Source organism: Podarcis pityusensis (genome assembly GCF_964106645.2).
Source record: "Podarcis pityusensis genome assembly, chromosome: 3".
NCBI lineage: Eukaryota > Metazoa > Chordata > Lepidosauria > Squamata > Lacertidae > Podarcis > Podarcis pityusensis.
In genome coordinates this window covers 96209886-96228419 of record NC_138026.1, presented here as the reverse complement: position 1 = coordinate 96228419, position 18534 = coordinate 96209886, and the positions used below count along the sequence as shown (strand labels likewise).

At 39.6% G+C, this 18534-nt stretch overlaps 1 protein-coding gene across 5 annotated transcripts in view; it reads right to left on the bottom strand.

The window, feature by feature from the left end:
• The window catches only part of USH2A (usherin), a 440966-nt gene that overhangs the window by 80009 nt on the left and 342423 nt on the right, over nucleotides 1-18534 (bottom strand). For all 5 annotated transcript variants that reach the window (XM_081000469.1, XM_081000470.1, XM_081000471.1 and 2 more), the window contains exons 51-58: nucleotides 18181-18404; nucleotides 16158-16368; nucleotides 15870-16067; nucleotides 14136-14290; nucleotides 13103-13301; nucleotides 5824-5931; nucleotides 4174-4357; nucleotides 3470-3627 (exon numbers count right to left, since the gene is read on the bottom strand). In XM_081000469.1, coding sequence (XP_080856595.1) covers nucleotides 3470-3627; nucleotides 4174-4357; nucleotides 5824-5931; nucleotides 13103-13301; nucleotides 14136-14290; nucleotides 15870-16067; nucleotides 16158-16368; nucleotides 18181-18404 — 1437 coding nt within the window. The remainder of the gene's footprint in view (nucleotides 1-3469; nucleotides 3628-4173; nucleotides 4358-5823; nucleotides 5932-13102; nucleotides 13302-14135; nucleotides 14291-15869; nucleotides 16068-16157; nucleotides 16369-18180; nucleotides 18405-18534) is intronic.

Here is an 18534-nt window from a genome sequence, read left to right as displayed (position 1 = left end):
ACACCTTTTTCTCCTTTAATTCATCACTTTTACCACTGCTTGGACATCTCACCATTTAGCTTAGACAGGAGTTTTGAATTATGACATCTATAAAGTTATGGAATTTGGAGACATCACTGCTGTTGAAACATCATAATTAAAATAAAAGGAGACTCCATGGATAGGTAGCCCATAATTAATCCTGTGGGTGCTTATGTGATCCTAATTTATTATAGAAGACAAGGGGATCGAATGCCAGAATGCAGCCACTTTCCATAGACAGGAAGATACTGTGGCCAACTAGCCTCTCATCAAAACTTGATTAATAAAAAGCAATTTTATTCCTGGAGACAATATCAATTAAAATGACTGTCTCAATGGGAGAATCACTGCCAACCCTTATTATAAAGGTTGACCTTTGAATGTAAAAGGGAGAAATAGAGTATTTCAATATGATGTATTGAATGCATAACTGAAGATTCATTCATGGAAAAAGTAAAGTCTAAAGAAAAATAAAACTAAACCTACAAAATGGGGTGGGACGGGACTTGCCAGTAATACATCATAGTTGTATACAGAGGTTTGGCTTGCTAGTAACATTGCCATCCCTTCATGACACCCTCCAGTCGTACTTTCAGCCATTTCCTCCAGGCCTCATTTTTATGGGTTGACAATCCCATGCAATTTTAGTCGTTGAGAGCCAATCTGATCCAGGACAGTGAGACATCACCTTACTTTTTGCTAGAAAACTCACAGAAGTGATTCATCATGCCAATATTCCTATGAAACAAGACGTTGTTTATCTTTCTCTTTGCAAATCCCTATAACCTACCACTCTGTTCGGTAGCAGAAAGTGAGTGATGCATTACTGGGTGGCAATCAGGAGTTGTATTTTTGCTGTCCAGGGAGAGAATCTGCTTTGTCATGTTTTTGTGTGTTTCAAAATTGCTCAGTACTCCTCAGTAGTTACAGTATGTTGCTCTTCATATGACATTCCATTGCCCTAGATGGAGATGGATGGATGAGCCATTGTAAATTACGCTTAACGCTCCTATGTATTTTTGCAGACCAAACATTTTCTCTAATATTTGGGAATTATTTTTCTGCATGGCTGGTGGGAACGCATGAGAATGAGGCTTGGATGTGCAGGATTGGTCCAAGGATGAATTCTGGGGGAGGTTACTGTACTGGGCAGTGGGAACTATTTCTGGGTTAGAAGCGTCTGTAACCTGAAGCATCTGTAACCCGAGGTACCACTGTATTTGACTTTTATCCGCAATGTTTTACTTTGATATTTTTTTTAAAAGAAAGTGGTATAGAAATGATTTAAATAAAATAAATATTTCAGTAGCAGGAAACAGGAAGCCTTTCAGATGTTGTTGCGCTACAGCTCCCACCAGCCCCCTCCAGCAAAGCAAGTGGTCAAGGATGATAGGAGTCCAACAATATATGGAAGGTGCATTGGTTCCTCATGCCTGTCCTGTTTTTCCTCAGTTACCTCAGACTCTCTTTCCCCTCAGTTAGCTTACTATTATTATCATAAATTGAGGTGATGATAATGGCAGTGGCTGGCTTCCCATATTTTCCCTCACACTGCTTGTCCCTGCTTCTCAGAGATATACTATTGCTTTCACAAATACCTTCTGTGTAGGCATATGCATCTATGTTTGTGAATTTGCTGTAATTAAGCTTTTCCCTTAAACCTTTTACAAATGCATACAATTCAGAAACTCTGGGGGAAGAGTGGGATGGGAGAACAGAGAGAAGCCCATTTGCTGATGAAACATGCACATCATTCAATTTCTTATTTTGACTTTTTGATTCTTTGTGTGTGATTAACAAATAGTTAGGCACGTTATCAATGGACTTAGCCATGACTAACTCTGCATAGGATCAGGCTTCAAGAAGATAACAAAACATATGTGTAGTAGTGAATATTCAAAGCTTTCAGTGAAACTTATTATAAAAACTGAGACAGTATGAGACACTTTCCAATGAAATCAAGTGTAGATTATAAGTCAAATTCACCTGCCTTCTTCCTGGGTTCTAAATCCTTCTAGGCAGTAGAAGGGGAAAAGTTTAATTTAAGATTTTAATCTTTTTCATATATTATAGCATTTCTATAATGGATTTTGTGCTTCTGAAAACTAAAAGATTGACAGCTCAGGATATTATAGATCTATTAACCATTGGTTCAATGGGCATCACAGGAATATTTACTATTCCAAGCATGAGTGCAAATGTTTACCAGGTAACTTTATATTGAATGTTTTTATATCCTCTTGTCATTCTGTGGCTTTTCTGCAAGGTGGGAGTACAGTATTTTAAATGTGTATGAAGAAAGACTCCATAGAAAAATGCCCAATTAGTATTATTAGTAGAATATATTTAAAGAAGCTAGAAATGGAAAAAAATAAAATTCAGATTCAATACATAACCATTTTAGATATAGCCTCCTGTTTCTGTCTGAAATAAATGATGAGAGCACAATCTCCTTTGTATACACAATTTCTCATATTTTTCAGCAGTTGAAAACTATTGATTGCAGAGCCACACACAATATGAGAATGGAACAAGTCACCATAGTTATGGAACATTACATTTATATTAACCACCATTATGTTGGAATACCCATATAATGAGGGTAAATAGCTGAAAGTTTAGCTGATTGCTGGTGAAGATCAGCTATTAGTAGATGGAACCCTTCTAGTCTGAGGGGAAAGTATCATGAGGTAGAGGTCCAACAGAGGATGTATAACAACAACTTTAATTTCATACTAAACAGTACACTGCCTGAGAGTTCACTCAGCAACTATTGGTATGACAAACAGACACTACACTGGGGTTGTTAATGCTTCCTTTTTGGAGAGCAGACATCCCCAGAATTGGCTGCATTTGTCATGAACTCAGCAGAGAAAGGAGAACAAGAATACGGTTCCTCTTTTTTAAAGGCTCTGATAATAAATAACTGTCTGAAGCCAAATTAAAATGAATTAATCAATTGCACATAAGTCATAGATGGTATGACTAGATGATCACTATTAAATTAAAATTCACAATTTGACATTAAATTATATTTCCTCAATTCGAAGGCAATACAGCCGATTCTATTGCTTAATTATTATTGTTTTATCACAATCCAGAGATGGCTGAAGACATTTTGGTGCCTGAAGGAGAAAACCCAAATATTTCTCCTCCTTGTAATTATGGTCACACTTGTAACAAATGAATGCTGTAATGTGGTATCAAGTTTCCTAAATGTATGTCCCTTTGAACTCAGTGGAACCGAGACATCATACATACATATATGGATTCCTTTAAATCCAAATCTGCCAGTTAAGGAAGGATGGCAGGGCCAACACTGGTATGAACCATTCCTTCCTAAATCACAAAAACCAAAAACATGAAAAGCAGATGACTTCAGCAGACAGATAACACATTTAATACATATCCCACATTTGTTATATAGTACACAAAAATTCATGCTTACCAGGAATTTCCCAAGCTACAAATATGGAATGTGCATCAATTGTAGTGACATTATATGGGGTGCGGATTTCCTCTGGTGTTGCCACAGGTGTTTGGATAATGTATTTGCCACTAGTATTGCTTCCACCCCATGTGCTGGCTTCTAGCTGGTAAACATATCTATAAACAAACAACGGGGTGCAGTGAGTGGAGGACAGAAAGAAATGTTCACAAAATAAACAAATATTTTAGTTATTTGGAACACATTTACTTTAAATTTTAGAAATGATTAGGTTGATGAATGGACATCATAAAACACATGTGTCTGATACCAGTAATATTAAATTTCCTGCATTTCTCTCTCTGTGTGTGTCTGTTATATGTATGTCTGTGTGTGTGTGTGTGTGTGTGTGTGTGTGTGTAACAGATCATAATCCTTGATTACACAGATCACTTGCTCTCACTAGAGTGAGGAGTGGCATTTGGATTCAGTCTATTGTCTACTGGCCCTCACACATAACTAATGAGCTAATAGCACTGCTGATCTGTTTCGTCTGAAGCTTTGAAAAACTGAATTCAGGTGCTATCATGCCCTCAGCATTCATAGGAATGCTAAAGAGATATCCATATATGGGATCCAACAGTTAGATCATGTTCGAACATTTCTGGAATATATAAATACATTATACTAGATTAAACACTTATTAGACACCTCTGCCATTTTACCTGCTATTTGGTTGCAGGCCAGAATCAGTGAAATTCAGATTGTCTTTACCACCCTTGAAAATCTCTTCTCCATTACAAAGCAATCGATACTGAGAAATAATTCCATTAAGTTGCTCCGGTTCATCCCAATATAATTCAACTACTGTAGAGCTAACTGTGATATGACGAGGCTGTGACCATACCCCTGTAATTATATCAATAATACAGTGTTAATAACAACATCTTTGCATAATTATTTAATGTTATAAACAAGCTAGGATGGTAGACTGTGTTAGTTAATAACGCCGACATCCAAAATCAATTCAGCTTGATCTCAATGACAGCAAACAACCTTACAATTTATTTATTTTTTTAAAAATAATTTTATATATAACCTAGCATTCAACAGGTTCCTAGGGCAGCTTACAAAATGTGTGTGTGTGACATTAAAACACCACAGTATAAAAGAACAGTCAGGAAGATTGAAAACAAACACCAAGCAGCATAAAAGCTGGGGGAATCACAAAGGGTTTGGTCTACAGATATGACATCCCTGGGGAAAGCATGCCAAAGTTGGGTGCCACAACAGAGTAGCCTACCATTGCACCTGAGATGGCAAGATCACCCAAAGAAAAGCAATTTTTGAAGATATTAGTGTATGGACCAGCATACCCTAGGTAACCAGTTCTTAAGTATCCTGGTTCCAAGCTCTGAAGGCCTTCAAAAGTGAAAACCAGTATTTTGAACTGGTCTCAGAAATTAACTGAGAGCCAATGCAGTTGACAAAGGAAAGCTGTAATGTGAACAGAACACCCAGGACTAGGTATTAGATTCACAGGTGCGTTTTGGAGTGATTTTAGTTTCTGAACTGTCTTCAGAGGGACCCCAAGGCACAATTACAGAATTACAGAAGTCTAATCTGAGGGATGTATCAGTGAGGTCTGCCTATCTTTGTTCAGTGAGGTTGAAGTTGGTGCACCAACTTAAACTGGAAGAAGGTACCCCATACCAGAGACAGAAGCGATTCACCAACACCTTCGGACTGCAATATAAAATTGTATTTTATGGCTTTATTATATACTTTATGTCATCCAGTTACTGGGCAACTAATAAATACAGTGATATTTTTTAAAGTGCAAAATGGTGTTTCCTTAAATATTTGCCCTTGCGTCACCCTCCAAATCTACGGAAATAGAAATGGGGGAAATTAGGTGGTAGGTAAACATGTGCTGAGACTCATTTAGTATATCCCTAACTATTTGCCACTGAAAATTGTGCCTGGAGATGGTGCAGACTATGCCCTTTCTTGTGTCCCGTCACCAATTCTTTCTCCCCAGCTCTGTTCTTTGGACTCTTCAAAAGTTAGGTGCTTAAACAGTGTGTTAAAGAAATAGCATGAGAGCCCTTTTTCTGTGCTTTCATTCTGTTCGTTTATTTGAGGATTCCCTTTCTTATTTTGCATACTACCTCAAAGTTGTACTGTGTGCACAGGCACAAAAGAACCCAGATGTGACTGTACAAATTCAACATCATATGTGAATGCCAGAGGTTTTTGTTTCTTTAAAAACAAATCTAGGAGCTGGTTCTTCTGGTTAGCACAAATGCTATAGAACATTTACTGCTGGTGTAAGTGCCTCCGAGTTCTGCAGAACTTAATATATTTCTATTTACCTTGAGGAGCAGCTTGCAGTGTTCTACCCAAACTTGTCCGACTAGAAGTGCATCCAGCAAATGTACATGCTGTGAGTGTAAAGCTGTAGTTTCTGTAAGGCTGAAGATCTAAACAACCAAACCAAATAGGATTAAAATGAAGTCTTCAGATGTTTGCTCTGACCCAGAATTCCACCCGCAAAGTTTCCCTATGAAGTGTACTGTATGGGGTATTATCAGTGGAAGACCTACATTTTTGGGACAGTGAAGTTTGAACTGTCATGGGGATCCCTTCTCAATCAGCAACAAGGTCTGGCTAGCCACTGTCATCCCCTTCAATGGGGAATCACCACACTTTTACAACATCTCTGCTGCTGAAACTCACACTTTGGGGTTGTTGAAATGTATACACCAAAAATTAATCAATTTGAGTTGTGTGCCTCAAATTGGGCCTACTAGATTAAAAAAAAGTGTTTTATAAGTTGTTTCTGTTAATTATTATGCTATGGTCAGAAATGCATTTGCTGGTCATAGTCTTTTCTCTCTCCTTCCCAACACAATGATCACCCAGATTCCCAAAGCACTCAAAGAGATATGCTCACAGTGGGATACATTGAGTGTTCTGTCAGGGTAACAATGACAGCACTGAATGAATGCCAACCCAGCACCCATAAATGCTTAAGGGGAGCTTGCTGGATCAGAGCTAAGGTTCCTCTAGTCCAACATCTGGTGAACTCCAACAGTGACCAGTTTGAGGCTTCCCGGAAGCCCAGAAACAGAACACCAAGACAAAAGCTTGTCTCATGTTGTTAGTTCTCTAGCAATATGTATTCAAAGGCATATCACTTATTTGTTTGTTTGTTTGTTTGTTTGTTTGTTTGTTTGTTTGTTTGTTTAGTGATAGTCAACAGCCACTTTTTCAGTCCCCACTTTTAAAGCTGTCTATGGCACTGGACATTGCCACATCTTGCTAGCAATAAATGCCATCCGTGAATTATATTTTGTGGCGCTGTGGGTTAAACCACAGAGCCTAGGGCTTGCCGATCAGAAGGTCAGTGGTTCAAATCCCTGCGATGGGGTGAGCTCCCATTGCTCGGTCCCTGATCCTGCCAACCTAGCAGTTCGAAAACATGTCAAACTGCTAGTAGATAAATAGGTACCACTCCAGTGGGAAGGTGAATGGCGTTTCCGTGCGCTGCTCTGGTTCGCCAGAAGCGGCTTAGTCATGCTGGCCACATGAGCCAGAAGTTGTACGCCAGCTCCCTCAGCCAGTAAAGGAAGATGAGCGCCGCAACCCCAGAGTCGTCCGCGACTGGACCTAACGGTCAGGGGTCCCTTTACTTTTACCTTTATACATATATCAACTCTTAGTTCCAGGGTCTAGCAGGATTTTAAACAGAACTTGCTGCTGTATTTTATACTCATTAATTGTGCATTGGAATCCATTCCAAAATACAACCTCTTCCCCGAGTCAGTATCAGTTTTATAAGTCATTTCCTATTTCTCTATCCTTAACTTACAATTACCTCCCTTGGCTCCACCTTTATATTTCTCTGCATTCCTCCACCACAAAATATTTCAAGACCCAACTGCATCTTTGAAAATGGGTTATAAATATGTAAATATGCATTCATTCTAATGCATAAGTCTCGAAACGCAGTATCAAGGAGGGGAAAGACACCAGATTTCCTCCTTTTACGAGCACAGAAACCACTATTAGACTTCTGTTCACATTTTGTATTTTTCCTCTAATCTTCCTTGTCCTTGTCAGTGATGGGTCCCGCTCTTTCTTATCTCTTCTTCTCTACCCTTTGCAAAATGTTTTCATTAAACTAGTATTGTAAGTACTTTAAGAAAAACAATGCAATTCTATGACAAGGGGAGAAAAAATCCTTTGGGCAGAACCCTTTGTCTAAAAACGGCTAGATGACAGCTTCATTGTTGTTGTGGATTTCAAAATGGTCATACATACAGAACAGCAATACACAACAGGCCCATCGGAAGGGAAATACAGTGAATGAATGAATGAATGACACCCAAGGCTTCAAGCTGCTTGCAAATTGAACAGGATGCAAAGCGTTGAAAAACAGAGGAGTCAGAGAGACAGTCTGGATTGTAACCTAATCATGAACTTGAAGTGTGGTGGTGGTGGTGGTGGAAATCTCTATATACTTAGCATAAAAGCAAACGGGCAAAAATGATAGTTGCAGGCTAGAAAGGGAAAGACATGGATGGGAGCCAAACATTTAACAGTATTTCATGATAGAAAAGATTACTGTGGCAACAGATTATTTCAACTCCCCTAAAGGGAGTCATGTTCATTCACTTTTAAAAGTAAATATTAGAAAGCACTATTTATTTACAACCATTTAGTACAGACTAGAAAAAAATGGTGTAAAAAAAAGAAGACTGTATGGGTGTGGTTTTTCATTATTATTGTCCCAACGTCATAGATGGGAGAGAGCTGAATCTGGGGGGAAGTTGATGATCACCTCATGGGTATTCAGGAGAAGAAATGGGGGTCTTTCCACTCATAAAGATCACCACTTTGCTTTTCATTCGGGTCCTCTTTCAGGATAAGGCTTGCCTCTTTAGGAATTGTTTTGGAATGATCTGGAAGTTTGAATTAGCAAAAGCTGTTAAAAACAGAGTTGTCCTGGCTGTGTGTCTTTTCGCAAAGGACAACAAAGAGACCAATGGATGGCCAATTCTGCCAAAATGTTTGCTGAATGTACTCCTCCATGGGTATAATTCCAAAACCCATCTGGAATTTGTAAAGAAGGCCGAGTGAAAATGTTGCAATATATAAATAAAAACAAATAAGCAGCATTTCTTAAAGACTGCATATTCATTTGAATAATAAATTGGAAGAAAACATTGTGCATGCACAGGAGACCTTTTCTTCTTTATTTTCACTCGCTCTTGCTCTCTGCTTGGGGTTCAGATATAACACGAATTCATGGTTTAGCATCAAAAGCCAAAACAAGCCTCCAGCTCATATACTCCTTTGGCATGACCATAAAAATGAGGTAAGTTTCAACTTCCATTTTTGATTAACCACAGTTTAGTCAGTTGTGCAAACTTTGCTGAGCTCCTCCTCACACTTGTGCCAGAGGTGAAGAAGGAAGGCTGTGAGCCTGACGCATCTTGGTTTGGAATCATGTCTAAATGAGCACACACACACACACACACACACACACACACCCTTCTTTCTTTTTAAAGTACTGCTGGCAAATCCTCAAACTGCTTTGTAAATGAGTTTAGAAAGAAATTTGGTAGTTCTGGAAGAAATCTGAAGACGAAAACTAATAATGTAGGTGTGAGGGCAGAAATCATACCTTTATCCCTTCAAATATCTGGCCTTGTTAAGTCCCAGTCTAAAACAAATGCATGAGTTTGCTGTTCTCAGGATATTGTTGCATCAGTTTGCATATATTATTCCAGCCCAGGCATCCACAACTTTGCCCAATTTACAAATTTAATACAGTGAAACCTTGCATGGGAAGTTGCCTGCATTGTTGCCACTGTTTTTGTCTAAATAATATTGTTCACTAATAAATATTGTTGACTAATAAATGGAAATAATAATAACAAACAAACAAATCGGTGATATAACCCATAAAAGCTTGTGCCACAACATACATGTTAAATCTTTAAGGTGCTACAGGAATTATTGTTCTTTTTGCACAACAGACAGCTATCCCCCTTGGGAATTTCCACTTTTGGGAAATTCTCTAACCATTTCAGTCACAAAATATTCTGCACAACATACAAAATATGTTCAATGAAAGGTATGTCAGTGGATGTGCCTGTTATGAAATAACTTTAGTAACACGGAGAGAGGAATCTTTTCAGAAATTCCATTATTCTGGAAGCATCTGAAATGCAAAAACAGACTGGGGAAAATGAATTCCTGTTCTTGCTGCTGAAGAGGGCAGTCTTAGCTTTCTTTTAATAGAATGCCCCCTAATTATTTTAGTCTCCCTCCCCATCCCCCCGCCCCCGCTTGCATTAGCAGGACCATTTGTAAAGGAGTAGTAACACAAAGTGAAACAATGCCATAACTGTCATCCAAATTGTTCTGTACAGAGTACTGGAAGTGTTCACTAATAAATGATATAAAAAGGTCTTTTATTGACAAGCTGCCATAGGCTGTTTGCATTAGAGAATATGAGAAGATGATGGCTGGTGCCCCTCGCTCCCAGTGGCATTCTACTCCATGCGATAGCAGAAAATGCTTCAGTTTACTTAAAGCATTGATAACACCTCTAAATAATTAACTGAGGACTTCCTGTCTTCAATTACTTAATGCTTTTTTTAACATCTTGAGAGGATTATAAGCAATTTATGGATTTCACATGACGAGCACATTCACCGCTATTCCCACAAAGCATTTATGGGATCATGTTTCCAAAGCTTTGATGTAATTAAAAATAAGCAGCGAGACAATGGTGCCGTGGCAAGGTGCAAGCCTCCTCATCTGCAATTTGTAAGGCACTCGGATTGAAAGTCTCAGGGAACACTAATGCTACAGCTTCATTAACGTTCAACTGTTGCTCTGGGAACAGCAGAGGTTTTTTGAAGATGAGAAAAATCAAAACACAGGTCCATGGGGGCCTGAAACGATGGCCAGTTCAAACATCTGAGATATGTGAAGTAAGTACAGTTGTTTTAGTGAACACCATGAATTTAGAGTGTAGTAATTATCACATAGAAAAAGCACCATTCCACCTTGAGGTGGAATAAAAGACACTCTTGCCTTGCTCAGTAAGGGGAGGTTCTTGCTGAATACAAAAAAAAGTGCCATTGGAAGAGTGGGGTTGTTTTAACTAAAGCTATAGACAACAGAAATATTCATTGGCAATTGCTTTTGTTATGTACTGAAGTTCTCACCCTGGGCCAGCAGGGGGATACTGTAGATAGTTATGCAAATAAGGGATCGAAAGTGACATTCAGTGATTGGATAGTTTTAGAAAATCGTTACAGTTACATTGTACTGGAGCTCTATATAAGCAGGCTGACTGAACCCTTCAGTTCAGTTCTGTCCTGGCCTGTGAATAAACAAGAGCTGTTTGAAGAATCGCTGTGTCATCTAATATGTTCACCCACAACTTAACAGCTTTGGCAATTCTACTTCAGGACAAAGGAAATTCCTAGTCCAGGCCAGCATGGCAAACAGCAACATGAAGTGGATTGTTGCCTTTCATGCTTTGCTTTTAAGGTTGCCAGAAGCATAGATAGCTCAGTTGGTACACTGTGAGACTCTTAATCTCAGGGTCGTAGGTTCAAGTCCAGCAATGGGTAAAAGATCCCTGCATTGCAGGGAGCTGGACTAGATGACTCTCCTGGTCCCTTCCAACTCTCTAATTCTATGATATTGCCAACCACCATTGGGAACTAACTGCTAGACTACATGGATCTTTGGTCTCATCCAGTGAGGCTCTGTCTAGTGTTTTAAAGCCATCACTTAACACTGGATATTAATTAATTAATTGATTGATTGGTTGGTTTGATTTATATCATTCTGTTCATTTTCATGATCCCAGGGCAGGTAGCAATGATTTAAAAGCTGTAACAAAAAATAAAAATCTAACAATTAAGGGGGGGGGTAAAACAGGAGGTGACAGCCATTATCAAGAGTTTGCGCAGCAAATACCAAACATTCCCCAACAACATTAGAGGCACAGATGCATTCAACAGAATATCCCTCATCAGTCCTCACAAAAAAGCCCAAGAGAATAAAAATATTTTAATTGGCATCGGAAGTTGGCTAAACATGACATTTCAACACTAGACTGACAATGTAATGTTAATAGAAGTGTATTGCGAATGTACTGCTGCTGCTGCTACAGTTACTACTACTACTACTACTAGGCAGATTATGTAATATAGGGAGAACAGTAAATCTGTTTGTCCAATGACAAATTATGACTGTCCCCTGGATCAACATCTCAGGATGTGCCCGACAGTTTTGCTTCATCTTCATCAAAGGAATTTGGAAATTATAACAAAACAATTTTTAAAAAAGAACCTCACATGTATTCAGTGCTTTTTTCTAAAAAAAATGTTTGGGGGCATTTTCCTACTCATATTGAAATACAGCCCCTCAATGAGGCCAAACTTAGATTCAAAAAATGTTTAGGGGTATGCATACTCCTGCGTCCCCACAGAAAAAAGCACTACATGTATCTATAATTTCAGATATTTATATGCCACTTAATATTCAGATATTCTTAAATATAAAGAGTATGGCTGTGTGTGTGTGTGTGTGTGTGTGTGCGCGCACGCACACGCACGCACGCGCGCGCGCACACACACACACTCTGTCTACAGGAAAATCACTGGTGTCCACTGCAGGTATGTAATACAAGGAGCATCCAGAGGTAAATGATGCACCACTGATAACCCAACATCTATAAGCACAAAACGCTAGCAACAAACAATATCCCAACTATTCATACAGATGTAAAAGAATGTAATTTGGGGAGGGGCTGATGGCAGTATCAAATCTTATGTTTCACATTCCAATTTGGAATGAGATAAGAGCATAATAAATCATATTGTTCTAGGAGACCAATTTTAGGGGAGAGAGAGAGAAAATAGGTATTCATTTTCATGATTTGGGACACAGTACCATAAGGAGGAAATGTGATTATTTTAATCTTATGTTCAAAAGCTTCCACCCTCCCTCAGCATGAGGGCTTTATGTGGCAAAATCAACACGTGTTTCCATGGTGAAAAGTTTATCATGCCAAAACCATGTTGAGTTTACCACCCAAAACCTGCCCTAAAGTACTGCTGAAATGGGAAACATTGCCCAAGTGTAAACACTGTTAGTTCTTACGCCTCAATTCTATGCCGTGTATGATGAAAGCGAAATGTCACAGGAAAAGTTATTAGATGGCAGAGTGGAATTTACCACATCAGACTGTAACTTCAGGAATCATGTTTTCGAATGCCTTCCTACATGAACACATACAGCCCAATTCCCTGCAAGAAGAATACAGTATGGAGTGAAAAAGCTGGGCAGAAAATGTCTCCCAGCTATGCTAGATTTTCCACTTGCAAGGATATAAAAGTGTAGCAGCGCTATGAAACAGGCAACCTCCACCTGGAGTCTGAAATTGTACCATCTACTCTGGCACCTCAGGATTCCACTACATCATTCTATGTGGGCAAACAAAACCCCTGTCTTATCCTCAAAGGGACTTACCATCAAATATATAAGACTGCAACATTTAAAACGTCTGAATGCTAAATAACCAGGGAGCATTTTGCTTAAAGAGCTTTCTATCCTTACCTGATACTGTATGCTGCATCTTGCCTGCAGTGTCAGTATATATAAGACCTTTCCCCATTTGACTGATCTGGTATTCTCGGATGATACCATTTGGCTTCCTGGGTGCCATCCAGCTCAAACGCAATGCCACTGCACTCAAAGCTGTAACTGTTGGTGGCTGAACAGTCTCTGGGACTCCTTGGACAGTGACTGCAACTACCTGAACACACATGAATTAGACAGCAATTTATTGTAATAGTACAGAAGATACCTTGATCAATGAGAATGTCACTTCTAGTTTAAAATGTTGTTGTTTGCTCTGGCATATCATTACCATGGCTCTGTAGTACGTTACTTTTCTCCCCTTGGTTTATTCCACACACACCCCAGCAAAATCTGACCTTGAATATGTTTACGCATGAGTCTAGGTGTACAATTTATCAAAGCAGATTCACAACGTTTTGCCTTCAGTGCATAGCGCCAGGCAAGAGGAAAATCTGGAGAGCAGGCTGTCTTGCCATGGAACTCTTGATAACACCCTTCCATATGGTTCATCAGTGTCTCTGCATTTTAACAGCCTCATTTCTTCGGGCTTTTTATCACCAGTAAACATTGGCATAAACTTTGATGCCACTGTTCCCCTTGCCACTTGCTGGGGTGCCATTAGAAAGAGTTGCTGGCCCTTCCTCAGCTTCCAATAGATTACTTCCTTTCCTGGCTGGCAGAGGGCCACTCATACATCAGCTGGTAAGAGAGGTGTTAGGCACTCTCTGCTGGCTGCTACAGACTGTGTACTATTGTGTGGTGGAAGGGAGGGGCAGCAAAGGTCTCCTGGCTGGTGCTTCCAGCTGAAGGAACAGATTGACCCAAAGGGAATGAGAAGAAGCTTAGAAACATTGACAATGAAGAGAATATGTACAGCAGAAAAAATAACAAGTAAATCATATCTGGAAGGGCCTTTCTGGATAACCAATGCTGAAGCTTCCTTGTCCAAATATATTGTTGTAGTATCTCCCCACAGCTGCTCTCACCCTCCAGTGAAGAATTAACCCACCTTGCTACTGTCCGCACAACCAGCAACAGTGCATGCACGCAGTTGATATGAATATTCCTGATATGGTTGAATACCACCAGTGTCTGTGAAACTCAGTTCCTTTCCTCTGAAACGCTCAATCCCATTTCGGAGAATAATGTAATGAATGATGATACCTTGTCATAAGGGGAGAGAGGGAAATAATGTTTTTGGATTAAATATATACAAGGAATTCATGTGACAAACTATTTTCACAAAATATTATAAGGAAAGAGTCGTGCCTGGCAGCAGCTTGCAATCAGGAATAGTACTAAATTGTGGGCAGGGTGTGAGGGAGAGAAGGAAAGTCAAAACAGGTACAAATCCAACTAGAAAGTCTTTGTGACTTTAGGTGAAATTAAGGACAACCTAGCCTTGTTCAAACATAAAATGAAACTATGGCTTAGAGCAGGCTTCCTCAACCTCAGCCCTCCAGATGTTCTGAGACTACAATTCCCAACATCCCTGACCACTGGTCCTGCTAGCTAGGGATCATGGGAGTTGTAGGCCAAAAACATCTGGAGGGCCAAGGTTGAGGAAGCCTGGCTTAGTGTTACATGAACAAGATGGGGTCATGCACTCCTTCCATCCTTTTCTTCCTTCAGTATGGCTGTAAGGAGAAGGAAAGATTTTGCTGCAGTTCAGAGCTACAGCCAAACCTGGACACACTGTGGTTGGTCTTGAGTACAGTTTACTGAAACAAGCCGGCTTCAAACCATGGTTTATGAAGATGGTTTGTTTCAATAAGCAAGGGATGAGCCAAAGTTTGAAGTCAGGACAAAATACTTAATTACATTGCAATATATCACTCATATAACACTAAATCACCATTTAACATTGAATTGAATGAGGCCTGTGTGAAAGCCTTGTCAATTTGAACATGGGTCATTCAAAAGAGAGGTTTCCTGTGAGCAAGTCTGAAAGCAGACCAAATCTAAAAATGCCTCTTGCATCAAATCATGTGGGTTCAAACATACTTTTTCTGATGTAGCACATGGCGATATTGAACAGTATCATTAGTTACTGCAGGGTTGCCATAAGTTTGGTATTTGGCACTTGCAAACAGCATTTGGGCGGGAAGCGCTGGCAGCCCATGTCAGAAGTGCAGTTTTTGGCAAATTTCATTAAAAAAATAGCTCAAAAACTCAGGTTTTTTAAAATGCATTGGGGGGCGGGGGGAGCTCAACAACTTTTTTGAAATATGTCAACCCTATTGTACAAACTATTCACTTTAAATTATCAATCTGCAAGTCATGACAATAAGTGTGTAAAGCATTATTGGAGTGTCCTGCAGAAGTTATGTGTGATAAATCTTCACCATATCAACCTGACACTTCTCTGCTGAGGGCTGTCTGGCTACTAATGGAAGACATATATGAAATGCAGGTTTAATCTCTCTGGAATCATGACAAATACATGGGTGATGAACTTAAGCAAAGTATTTATTATTCTATAGCAAGCCCATTGGGCACAAAAGCACTGAGGGAAAGGTGTGGCTCAGTGACAGAGCATCTGCCTTGCATACAGAAGGTCCCATGTTCAAACTCAGGCATCTCCAGGTAGGGCTGGGAGAGACCCCTGTCCGAAAGTCTGGAGAGCCACTACCCATAGGTGAAGGCAATGCTAAGCTGGTGGACCAATGGTCTAAATTGGTATATGGGCAGCTTCCTATGTTCAACTCTGCATCAGATCATACAGTAGTTTTTATCAGAATACCATTTGGTTGCCGAGGTTCTTTCCAGCTTAGAAATATTATGTCTTCACGGTTATCTACTTTGGTCCACTGGGGTGGACTTACACCTTCAGGCACATCTTGTTTAGTAGTAGCTCTGCCAATTTCACTTAATCCTCTTCCGTATTTGTTCCATGTGGCCACCCTGTACTCATATGTGACATGAGGTTCTAGTTTCAGATCTATAAAGAGAAAACATTGTCAAAAGACGACAACCAACTTGGACATTTACATGCAAATGTTGCCAACAAAGTAGATGAGACATGGTTTACCTGTGAATGAATATTGAGTCGGACCTCCAGTGTGGACCATCTCCTCCAAAGTTGGGCATATGCCTCCATCTCCGTTCTTCTCTGTATTATCCCAGTAACTCTTTATCCAAGCACATATGTGAGCATGTTTGTCGAAGTCACATCGCCCACAGTATGCTGTTGCTTCCATGGATATAGGGCACAGAGTGCTAGCTTTGCATTCTTCTTTTACCTACAAAACCAGTTCCCAATCTTTTTAGACCATGTAAAAATGATCTAATCCAACACATACACCTTGCTTTCTCTTACACACATTCAAAGGCACCTCACGATACTAATTCTCATGCAGCCTTTTAGAGTCAAGCAAGGGCCTTATTTTATGTTCCCAGGCTTTTTAGTAATTTAAATCTTGCCGCATGTTTTCCACAGCTTTTATGATATTGTGGCTATTAGTTATAATGGGTTGCTTCCACAGTTTGTCTTCCACACATGGAAATACTCCTTACATCCCAGTGGAGAAATCCTGCTGGTGCGGGAGTGTCATATTTTCACAATTATCCCACCCCCCACCCCCACCCCACTTACCTTGCAGCCCCAGGCAGCATCTCCCTAATTGTTCTGGAGCAGGTGGCAGGGGGAGATGCAAGGGGAGAGAGGAAAGTGGCAAAAGTCACCTTACCTCCTCTAACAGTATGAATGAAGTCTGAATCCAACCCTATGGTTTTTGTATTTACATTTTAATTACGGTATTCTTTTGCAAATTGCCAAGGGAATGTTATTATTCAGGGGTATAAAAGTATTGATAAAACATAAATAAATTACTATTCTGGTTTCTAGATCACTGTAGTCCACACTCACACCCAATGTGCATCCATCACAATCTGAATCCTTATTTTTTTTAGAACTGAAGATTCCTCCTTCACATTGTGACCAGTGAGAATACAAGGGAAGCACATGCATTTTCCTAAAATGATACTGATCCACAGATCTTGTTCAAAATTGTTTTTTTAACCCAAAAGAATTAGCACATGATATTCTGCTGTTGTGTGGAAAGCAAGGCACCCAAAATACAGCAATCCTGTTGCACAGTTCTAACATATAAGTCTGTGTGGAGCCCCTCTCCCATTTTCCCAGTCATGCAGGGCTATGATTCTTAAATTGTAGTCAATGGGGCATTTTTAGCTTGTCTCCAAGACTAAGACAAAAACAGAGAACTACTGAAATAATTGAATCAATACTGAATCGCAGTGTTTCATCTCATAACACAGAGCATACCCATAACTATAGTGTCTACTCAGCACCTACCAGTGCTTGACCCTTCTTGTTCATTCCACACATCCAGCTGCATCAACTTAATGCCAACTTGTTCCTGTCTCTGCCAAAGAACTCTTGGAACAGTAGTTTTGGGAAGGAGTTGACTAATGAACACAGGAAGCTTCCTTGTACAGACTCAGACCATTGGCCATCTAGTTCAGCATTGTCTACAATGACTGGCAGGCAGCTCTACCTGGCAAAGTCAAGGACTGAACCTGGGAACTTTTGGACTACCACTGGACTGCAGCAAATGAAAGTGAGCTTTAATTTGGAAGCCTTCTCAGTGGCCTCCTATGTAGCAGCCATCACATAAAATAAAATTAGGGATCTGCAAAAATAGGATAGTAGTCTACGATGCACCAAAGTTTAAGACTATACGAAGTAGTGCCAGCAGGAATTAAGAACTGGCAACACAACTGAAGGTAGTTACACACACACACACACACACACACAACCCAGCCCAGTTGGAATACTAACTTTCAGCCCTTGGACTAATCTGAAGTGCTGAGCAACACATCACAAGAAGCAGCTAATCATTATTAATTCCTTTAGAATTCACTGCAATAACATCAATCATGGCAAACTCATTCGGTATTAATATGGATGTAATGTGAAAATGAATAATGCACACAGGAGTTTTTATATTCCTATTTTACAAAAATAGTTATGAACAATGTATTTCTCTTTCCATTGTCAAATCAGAACCACCAAGAGGTTTTCTATCAATTACCTTCATCATCATTCCAGCTGAAATCCTGTCAGAGCAAACATATTTCAAAGGATTATATCCAAGTCCATTACAACATTCCTCGCTCTTTGGAATAAGTTCAGCCTCACAGCATTTTAATGGCACTTGGTCATTCTCTTTAATGTGGGCTTTAGACTCACCACTGGAAGCTGAGCAGCATATGGTACTTGACATATTCACATATTCATGTCCACAACAGAACATTCCTGCAACAATAAAACATTATATATGAATGCGAAAAGGGGAGAAAGTGGGGGAAAGTACAGAGAATGCTATAAAATACAACATAAAAATGTCTGAATGAGGCAGCTACTGATACAAGGGAAAAGGTAACTA